The sequence below is a fragment of the Physella acuta genome, unplaced genomic scaffold (assembly GCF_028476545.2).
Source record: "Physella acuta isolate Inbredline_101_S28 unplaced genomic scaffold, ASM2847654v3 ptg000466l, whole genome shotgun sequence".
Classification (NCBI taxonomy): domain Eukaryota; kingdom Metazoa; phylum Mollusca; class Gastropoda; family Physidae; genus Physella; species Physella acuta.
Genome location: NW_026731985.1, coordinates 1,057,039 through 1,068,187, shown reverse-complemented (window position 1 = coordinate 1,068,187; position 11,149 = coordinate 1,057,039). Strand labels below are relative to the sequence as shown.

The window sequence follows — 11,149 nt, the reverse complement described above, 5'->3', positions numbered from 1 at the left end:
TTCAGTCTCGTGACGCCAATTTAAACTTAATATACCCCCACCCTCTCTCCCTTCCCCCCTCATTCGTCTTGTTCCCCTCCCTCAGGTCGGTCCGCCCCCCCCCCCACCCCACCCCCTCGCCCCACCCCCCGGCATTGTTGTTGACCGTGTTACGTTATACAGGTCAAGCCTGCTCATTCTTGTCCAGTCCACCCCACCTGTCCCCCCACCCCCTCCCCCATCACCCAGCCAGTGCAGGTCAGTCTAAGCGATGGTGTGGTGGTCAGTCTAGGCCGAGAACCTGCCACTGTGAGACGTACGGTGACGTAGAGCTGGTCATCTTGAAAAGTTGTAGGAACAAGCACTGGTCAAGCCACACCGCCACATCATGTTTTCTAACCACACCAGCGGCGTGTGGATCTGTCTGCAAGACGAGCACACAAGTCTGCAAACCCTAGCTACGCCACGGTAAGTTTATATCATTACTAGAACTTTCAGAAATCTTCCAGAGATATGCAACGTCAGAGCGAGATCTTGAAATATGACGTCACGATACAGGTAATATCCCAGCCTCCTTGTAGAATTTGTTAGTAGCCCACTGGATAGATCTCTATGATGTATAACGTCAGAAGGAAGAGCAATTAGAATTTCAGTTTTTAAACTATAATTTGAACAACTTTGGAATTTTAATGCTAATATTTAACGTCAAATCTGGCATTTATTATATGGGGTTGTAACGTAGGGAAAAATTATAACGTCGGAACTTAGTTCAGACTGGTTGATTAAACAGTGTGTGTGTGTTGTCATGGTGACACTTTTTGTAGTTTCTGACTAAAGTTTAGATCAGAACGAACACACACCGATAAATCGGATTATGTCTTGTGATGATAGATCTAATATTTATGAAGCGACACGCTGTGGATCAAATAGTTGAACACTTCAGTAATCGCTGAATAGTTGTTAATAAAACTTTATCCAAAGTTTAATATTTGCGGGAAAATGCAAGGAAAATAAGTTCACATTATATACTCACGTAGTCTACAGAAAATATAATTCGTGTAATACTAGACCAAAAAGTTTAGTTTACGACATTCAACAAAAGATGGTACTAAATTCGCGTAAAAAAAAAATTCATAAAAAACGTTTTAATAACAAGCTTTTATGTAATGATGCACTAAAAAGTAGAAAATAAATTATAGACTACTATTTAAATAACTATAAAGAAAAGCGTGGGTCACTTTAGTATCTATTGGATACCTTTACTAATGTTAAGGAAGACACCCACGCTTTTCTTTATAGTTATTTAAATAGTAGTCTATAATTTATTTTCTACTTTTTAGTGCATCATTACATAAAAGCTTGTTATTAAAACGTTTTTTATGAATTTTTTTTTCAGTACTTTACATGTTTTATTTACAATAGAGTTACATGACTAAAAACCATTGCGCGCCTACTGAACATCACGTTCAGTAGGCGCGCAATGGTTTTTGAACGCAGCCATTACGTGATGGCGCAGCTATTGAAGGTGATGACGCGTGTGGTGTGGTTGGCTAGACATGCCTACTAATTCGGTCCAAATTTTAATTAATTCATAAAAAATTAATTAGGCATCCAATTAAGTCAAATTTAGTTTCAGATTGCATTGTCTTCATGTCTTGACCCACGTGCCAACTGTGAATCGTATCGGTCAAGTAGAACTGTCCGAATTTTCACTCCTGCGTTTCCGTCTAGACAGACTGACGACAGACTGACGACAGACCGACGAGGAAGTGAGTTAAATAAAAGCTTGTAAAAATCTAAACCAATGTCGGAGTTCATAGCCAAATAAACAATCGTCTTGATCTGGATATAGCCCATTTTTATAACCTTTTAGTTAAGATCCTTTCAAAATGAAAACAGTATTGAAACTAAAGTGAAGTATATATGAAATGTAGAAGTTTTTTGCTTACATTTAAAGGGCTACAATAAACTTTATCCCGCATTTTTTCCTGCCTTTTTTCCCGCCACTTAAGGGTTATTGCCTCCTCCCCCCCCCCCCCCCCACGGTTCTAATGTTTTCTCTGCTTTGTATTGAACTACTGATTTATGGAGCAGTTGAGAAGTTGCCTTTTGTTTCATGGGTGTATCTCAATCACTAGCAATTTGTTATTTTGTACCTAAGTCGACGTGCTACTTATCTAGTTTTTTCACTGTAGTGTTGTCCATGTGTTGTTTCTTAAAGGTGTATTATGAGTCTATACCAAATATGTTTGAGTGGTGATTCCTGTTTTTTCACAGGTTCCTACAAATTATTATTGTGTTCAAACTGTTCGATGCCTTTGAAAGTTTTGAAAATATTCTTACTGCTACAAATGAGTAAAAAAAAATGTGCACAGTGTAACGTCGATTTAGTTTACAAATTGCAAATTCGAACCCAGAGACAGTCTTAGATTATCTGTGAGTTCGCAATGAGGGGAGTTTGTAACCCACTCCAACTCAAGCGTTTAATTTTAGCAACAGGTCTTCTTCCCCACCCCAACCAACAATGGTATCACACCCCCCCCCCCCCCCCAGCTCGGATAACTACGGGTTAGCCACAGGTCAACCCCCCCTACCTCCCCTCCACGCTGTTCCCATCCGTCCTGATGACGTAAGTCACGTGACACATGACACGCCCTGCCGTTGAGTAACAAACAGTCAAAGTCATTGAAGCGAGACAAAGAAATAATTGAGACCACAGCCGGACAAAGGGCGTGGTCTCGCTTGAGTGGAGCTGCCTCGGGGTCGCCACCATATGTCAGAGTCCCCTTACAGCACACAAACGGAAGTTTGGTGGGAGGGGGGGTGGGGGGGAGGGGGAGTTTTACCACGTCTTCACAGAGGGCAGGGTCATCTGATGACGTAACTGAGCTGTCAAGTGTGTTTGATGCTACCCTCCGGCTACAAGATTAGTGGATGGCCCCTAGTGGGTGGCCTCATGGTGGATGGCTATACCGCGGTGGATCATCATCACAGCATCCTCACATACGGTGAATGGCCTGACCATCAATTTCAATACACTGTAGATGGCCACACCATCACATTCGGTAGATGGCCACACCATCACATTCGGTAGATGGCCACATCATCATACACTATGGATGGCCACACCATCACATTCGGTAGATGGCCACATCATCATACACTATGGATGGCCACACCATCACATTCGGTAGATGGCCACACCATCACATTTAATAGATGGACACACCATCACAATCGGTAGATGGCCACATCAGCACAATCGGTAGATGGCCACATCATCACATTTGGTAGATGGCCACACCATCACATTTGATAGATGGCCACACCATCACATTCGGTAGACGGCCACACCATCACATTCGGTAGACGGCCACACCATCACATTCGGTAGACGGCCACACCATCACATTCGGTATATGGCCACACTAGCATAAACACTGTCGATATACCAGAGACCCACTTACATAAACATCAAATCCACCTTCATATACCAGATACCCACCTACATAAACATCAAACCCATCTGGATAGACCAGATACCTACATAAGCATCAAACCCATCTGGATAGACCAGATACCTCAGCTTTACCACTGAAACTACCGCTGTTTGCCATGATCGTTATCACATGATTTGGTGTACAAAATAAACATTAGTTTCCTTGGCAACGTTAAATGCGCTGTGGACAACGTACAAAGGTCGTGGGATCGAACTTGGTCGAGTAAACAGAATCCTTCCGTAAGGACAAATGAAACTAAAAGAATTTAAAAGAATATCAGAGATATGTTCTACTTAAAGAAAGTTGTTATTTATGGTGCATTCGAGTCGTTTTTTTCAAACTAGCCGTAGTACTAGCTGTAGACTATGGTACGTTTGAGTCATTTCTTCAAGCTGGTTAAGGAACGTTTGACTGGTAACCCTACTTCCATAATATACCATAGATTCAATGTAATCAGTGACTGCCACTTCTTGTGTTTAAATTATTGCGTATAACAATGGAATGTAATCAATTATTCGTCTCGAGCTAAGAGATTTAACGTTAGTACGAGAGACTCTAGTCCTCATCACACACCTGCTCTCTCATCCATGACGTACTCACGAGTCAATATCTCCCCATCCATGACGTAACGAGCCAATATCTCCCCATCCATGACGTAACCACGACTCAATATCTCCCCATCCATGACGTAACCACGAGTCAATATCTCCCCATCCATGCCGTAACCACGAGTCAATATCTCCCCATCCATGCCGTAACCACGAGTCAATATCTCCCCATCCATGACCATGACGTAACGAGTCAATATCTCCTCATCCATGACGTAACGAGTCAATATCTCCCCATCCATGACGTAACGAGTCAATATCTCCCCATCCATGACGTAACCACGACTCAATATCTCCCCATCCATGACGTAACGAGTCAATATCTCCCCATCCATGACGTAACCACGAGCCAATATCTCCCCATCCATGACGTAACCACGAGTCAATATCTCCCCATCCATGCCGTAACCACGAGTCAATATCTCCCCATCCATGCCGTAACCACGAGTCAATATCTCCCCATCCATGACGTAACGAGTCAATATCTCCTCATCCATGACGTAACGAGTCAATATCTCCCCATCCATGACGTAACGAGTCAATATCTCCCCATCCATGACGTAACCACGAGTCAATATCTCCCCATCCATGAGGCAACCACGAGTCAATATCTCCCCATCCATGACTTAACCACGAGTCAATATCTCCCCATCCACGAAGTAACCACGAGCCAATATCTCCCCATACATGACGTAACCACGAGCCAATATCTCCCCATCCATGACTTAACCACGAGTCAATATCTCCCCAGGCTTGACGTAACGAGTCAATATCTCCCCATCCATGACTTAACCACGAGTCAATATCTCCCCAGGCTTGACGTAACGAGTCAATATCTCCCCATCCATGAGGCAACCACGAGTCAATATCTCCCCATCCATGACTTAACCACGAGTCAATATCTCCCCATCCATGACGTAACGAGTCAATATCTCCCCATCCACGAAGTAACCACGAGCCAATATCTCTCTATCCATGACGGTACTCACGAGCCAATATCTCCCCATCCATGACGGTACTCACGAGCCAATATCTCCTTATCCATGACTTAACCAAGAGTCAATATCTCCCCAGGCTTGACGTACTCACCCAGGCCCTGGTGCCGACACTGCTCCTGCTTGCCATCCTGCTCATGTGGTCCCTGCTCCACAAGTCTGACAACCCCCGCCTCCCCCCTGGCTCAATGGGTCTACCGTTTCTGGGTGAAACTTTGGAATTTTTTAAGGTAAGTCAGGCTTATTACATTATTACATTTGTCTGATATCTTACATTATACATCCGTCTGGTATACTACATCTGACATGATTACATATGTCTGGCACCTTACGTTATTATGCGTTTCTTATAGAAATCTACTAATATGTGTGTCTATTTCAAGCTTGCCCTAATGTAAATCATAACCCAACAGTTTCCAACTTTTGTTACTGCGTCTCACTATTTTTAAATTTGACGTCCCAATTCACATTCGGCCAATCATATAACTTATAAGTGTAGGTCTACCTCATAGTTTATGGGTATTGTTAGAACCAGAGGCATAGCGAGGTGGGGTGCAAATCGAAAGTTGGGGGGGGGGTGCAAATCGAAAATTGAAAGTTTGTCCCCGGGAAGGATCGCTACGCCTACACCGTTAAGTGCCGCACCGGGTGACACCCGATCTCGCTACGCCACAGGTTAGAACTAAAATATTTACTGTCGAAACTAAGAAATAACATCAAACTATGAGATGGGGTGTCTGATTAATTGCAAACTTTTTAAAAACTGTACCGAGTCATTTTTTAAAAAATTCGCCTGATTTTATAAAGCTGTATGTTTTTGTATTTAAATAGTGTTGTATATTTCTGGGTAACTTAATGGGGCGTGCCGTCCAATTTGTAAAAGCTACCCTAACCTGTCCTTCTAAATCCTTAACTCTAATCCTATCCCTAACATTTGATACCCCCTCCTCCTCCCAGTACCCATCCACATGAGTGAAGAAGTGACGCTATGTTTGAGACGTCAGAGAATATTATTCTTGATCTCCCCAGAACAAAGATTTCTTCGAGACCCGCCGCAGACGATACGGCCCTGTCTTCAAGACGCACATCCTGGGCTCGCCCGTCATCCGGGTCATCGGGGCCCCCCACGTGAGGACGATCCTGTTCAACGAGGACAGCCTGGTCACTGCCTACTGGCCCACCAGTGTCCGTCTGCTACTGGGGGAGGGGAGTGTGGGGATGGCCATTGGCGGCCTGCACCGGTCCAGGAGACGTGCCCTACAGAAGGCGTTTAACCACCACGCCCTGAGCCAGTACCTGCCAATCATGCACAAGGTACGAGTGTTAGGCGCTATTTTCTGTGGAATTACAGAACAGTCATGGCGGGACGCTAATATGCCGGCACACATTTCACTTAAGTTGTCTCCCATATATAGCTGAGGCCTATTCGAAGTACCAACTTACATTTCACTTAAGTTGTCTCCCATATAAAACCAAGGCCTATTAGAAGTACCAACTTACATTTCACTTAAGTTGTCTCCCATATAAAACCAAGGCCTATTAGAAGTACCAACTAACATTTCACTTAGGGTTGTCTCCTATGTAAAACCAAAACCCAGGATTTACTATCATCATATGTTATTAGTTCTTACCACATCAAAGTAATAGAGGACTATCCACACGTCTAACACTTTTTGCCTTCACAGATCACCTTGTAACAAACCCCCTCACACACACACACAGATTAATTTTTTGCCGTCAAGGTTTCAAATTGTTCTTCTTTTTATCCGAACATAAGCTGACTGGAAAGTTATTAAAACATAATTGAATGTGCTAATTATTCGCTTAATTGTCCAATATAAACGACCCCACATACCCCCTCTTGACGTCACGCATGTGTAAGGCTCGTTTAGAAATTGCATGACGTCTTATTTCTCTAAAAGACCTGGTGTCCTAAACTAATTTCCCACAACTGCTTCAGTGTGAGCAGTCTCTCCCACCCCCACCCCCCCCCCCCCACACACGCACACACGCGCGTCCCCCCCCCCCCCCACATACACACATACACGCCCAACATGACGTAACACCCGTGTCACCCCGTAACAAACTGTCACCTTTATCGTCTGTAGGTGGTGAAATCTTCCATCGACTCCTGGTGTCACCAGCCGTCTGTATTGGCGTACGATCAATGTAAGACCATGACCTTCACCTTGGCTGCCCAGGTGCTGGTTGGATTTGACCTCACGCCCCCGGAACTCGAGGAACTGATGGGCGTGTTCGACACGTTTTGTAACAACCTCTTCTCTCTGCCACTGCGCTGCCCAGGATTGGGGCTTTTGAAGGTAAGCGGTGTGTGTTTGGTGCAATATGCACAGGCAGCTGTCATATAATACAGATGAGATCAAAGTGATTGGGGTTTCTTTCAGACATTTTTACGCCAGGGGTGGAACTTTTGAAACTTCCAGAGAGGGGTTTGGGCGGGGGGGGGGGACACGACACTTGAACCTTCCAGAGGTAGGACACGGGTTTCATGTATATTTTTTATACGAAGTGTAATTTTTCTATTTAGTTCCGGGGATGGGGGGGGGAGGAGGGGGAGGCTGGAAATATTCCTGAAAGAAACTATGAAAGTGATATCTTCTTATACTAATGTCTGCATTGCTGTGTCTAATCAGGGAATTACTGCCCGTGGTATTCTGCTTGAGAGAATCGAGTCCTGCCTGTTGAAAAAAGAGGGGAGGGGTGAGGCAGGCGACGCCATGTCCCGCCTCATCAGCGGTCACGATGCCCTGAGTCTCGCAGAGGTCAAGGACCTATGTCTGGAGCTGCTGTTTGCAGGGTTTTCAACGCTCTCCAGCGCTGCCACTTCTCTGCTTTATTATCTGCATCAGAACAGGTCAGTACCACACCTTGATGTCATGTCACAACCCCCCCCTCCTGCCCCCAATGTCATGTCACACCATGTGCCCCTCCCCTTTCTCCACTCAACTCACCCTTATCTTAACCCTTTCCTCCTTGCCTTACCTAACCCTGTAAAACCCACGGAGAGCAAAAGACTGCAGCTTTACATCTCCAACTGAGCGGCTCTCTTTATTTGGGCCATGCAGGGCTACAGTCCTGACTTGTTTTTCAACAGTTCTTCAATGTGATCTTCTAGGCCTGTCCACTTTAAGTAAATATCCCTTTTCAAACCTGACGGTCTATAGGGGCAAGTGAAGTAGAGTACACTTGTATCTGTGACCTCGGCATATGAAGAGATAGTGTGGTCAGCACTATGCCCGCTTTTACTTTCCCTAACGTGAGTTGGGTGGACTCAGGGACGGTCTACTGACTAGAACCCGGATTCGAACTCGAGACTTACGGGTTTGCGGTCCAGCTTTCTACCGCTAGACCACTCCGTCCCACCCTGTCCACTTTACTACAATTTTTTTCTTTGATTTTTTTTTTTTTTGCATGAGGAACGAATATAAAACACGTAACTATTTTCTCATGTCAAGTGTAAATGAAATGTAGCTGTTTCGTGACGCTATATACGTTGGCTAAATTTGTGCATGAAGTCACATGACAAGACGCCATGTTTTTCACCAGTGAGGTCATGGGCAGACTTGAGCTTGAGCTGGCCGAGCACGGATTGGCTGAGGAAGACACGTGCAACCTGTCGCTGAACACTCTGGGTAAACTAAAGTACGCCGGGGCGGTGGTCAAGGAGGTGCTGAGGATAGCCCCGCCCATTGGGGGAGGCTTCCGTACCGTGCTCAAGCCTTTCACTCTAAATGTAAGTCATGTGACGATCTTATGTTACTTAATTCACATCCACTATATTAGCCACATTCTCAACATCAAACTTTGCCAACGGGAAATAACTGAAAAATGTATTTAAAACTTCATACTTTCTGACACACACGTCGTTACGAAATTCCACACCTCCCCCATTTTATTATCTCCTTTATGAGTGAGACGTCATTTATGAACGACCCAGAGGCGAATCGACCCATTCAGTTGCCCTTGGAGTCCCATCCGCCCTCCCTTAGCTACGCCACTGGAACGAACACCAAACCCTATCTCTACAGCTCAGTGGCGTAGCGAGGTCGGGTGTCACCCGGTGCGGCACTTAATGGTGTCACCCCCCAGAGGCGTTGCGACCCTTCCCGGGGACAAACTTTCAAGTTTTCGATTTGCATCCCCCCCCCTCAAACTTTCGATTTGCACCCCTCCTCAAACTTTCGATTTGCACCCTCCCCTCAAGTTTTTCTCTATATATTTTGCTATTTATTGCCTTGGTGTCACCCCCCTAAATGGTGTCATCCGGTGCGGTCCGCACCCCCCGCCCCCCCCCCCCCCCTCGCTACGCCCCTGCTACAGCTTTCAATTTTAATTGTCTAAATTCTAGCTCCATTTTAACTGCATGCAATTAGGTAAGGCGATTCTTGTCACATGTATTGGTATGTAATGCTGTGTCGTTGATTTTTTTTTTTTTAGGGTTATCAAATCCCTGCCGGATGGAAAGTTGTGTACAGCATACGAGAGACACATCTGTCGTCAGACGTCGAACACGTCCAGAAATTTCAACCTGAAAGATGGCTAGAGAAAGACCAACACAAGGAGGAAACTTTGGATTACATCCCTTTCGGCGGAGGAGCCAGGATGTGTGTCGGTAAACAGTACGCACAAATATTCCTGCGCGTCTTTCTCGTTGAACTAGTCCGATCCTGAAATGGCGTCTGGTGAATCCATCCGTGCCGATGAGTTATCTCCCTGTGCCCCATCCTGTGGACGGTATGCCAGTTGTTTTCACAGAAGAGCGGCTACCTAACAGGACAAGGTCACATTCATTTTAAATTATTTAACAAGTGTAAATAAAATTATTCTATCCAAACTTTGATTTGTGTTGTTATCAGTATAAAAAATAATGCGTGCTGTCAGAGACGTCGCAAAGGGGGGGGGGGGGGGGGGCCGCTCCGGGTGACACCCAGTGTTTCTTCCAACTTTTTTTTCGGGGGGGGGGGGGGGGGGGGGGCAGTAGACTTTCTTCGGGGGGGGGGACACTGATAAAAGTATATATTTTCTATATAAATTTCATTTCGTTCGGGGGGGGGGCAGAGACCCCCGAAGAGATGCCTGGAAGAAACTCTAGTGACACCATTTAGTGGGTGACACCCTGGCGAAAAATTGCAAAATATATAGTAGAAAAATGCTTTTTGCCAGTTCAATTAATGATTAATAAGAGTGAATCCACTTATATTAATAGCTGACTATAGATAACCATCCTTACTATTAACTATGCACACTATAAAGCTATCATTGGGGGGGGGGGGTGACACCAACAGAAGAATTTAGACAGGAATAAAGGCGTGTGTGGTATTTTGATTAACAGGTACGTAAATCAACGAAAGTAGAGGTGAAACAAAAATCTAATGATTGTGCGCACAAATCAATGCCATTAGGCAAAATGAGAAGTAGCGATGCGTTATTGATAAATATCGACTAATGCCTATGGGGGTTAAGACTTAGGGCCGACATCTGGAGCTTTACGTTTAGAACAAAAATTATGAAGAACGTTAATATAAACTTTAAGTGATGGGGAGCGAATGACAATTTTGTGGAGCAAATGGGTTTTAATCGGCTGGCAAATATTAAGTCATTTATAACGCTAATTGTGGGATTTGAAAAAAAAAAAACGAACATAAAGAGGTTAAGGAAAGTCATTCTTACACAAAGTTAGCTTAGTATCACAGACCAACAAGAAGGAAGCTGCAATTGTCAAATCAAGGAATGGCAAAACAGGAGCTGCTAGAGAGCTGTGACTGTTGAGCTCAAATGTCAAGTGCTGTTTGGAGATTTGGAAGGATTACTAAGTCAATAATCGATCAGGATTTCTTTCAGACTTTTTCCTGGGGGGGGGGGGGGAGGCGTTTTATCATACCAGCATTTTAAAATTAAACGCTTGAATTGAAACCAATTTGTTAGGCATTTAAAGTGGTGTACTAGCTTTAGCAATGTGTTAATGTTTTTGACAAGTTAAATTTAGTCATCAGTAATGTAATACAAGTACAAGCCTGCTGCAAGGACAACACTGTCCAGCATTTTA

At 44.5% G+C, this 11,149-nt stretch overlaps 1 protein-coding gene across 1 annotated transcript; it reads left to right on the top strand.

Annotated features, from left to right (window-relative positions):
* Window positions 1–286: 286 nt before the first annotated feature.
* LOC131943785 (cytochrome P450 26A1) lies at window positions 287–9,830 on the top strand. The gene is made up of 7 exons (XM_059304062.1): window positions 287–447; window positions 5,162–5,312; window positions 6,112–6,396; window positions 7,191–7,403; window positions 7,737–7,957; window positions 8,650–8,836; window positions 9,541–9,830. The coding sequence occupies exons 1-7, from the start codon at window positions 368–370 to the stop codon at window positions 9,772–9,774; spliced, it is 1,371 nt and encodes a 456-aa protein (XP_059160045.1). The 5' UTR covers window positions 287–367; the 3' UTR covers window positions 9,775–9,830.
* The last annotated feature ends 1,319 nt before the right edge of the window (window positions 9,831–11,149 follow it).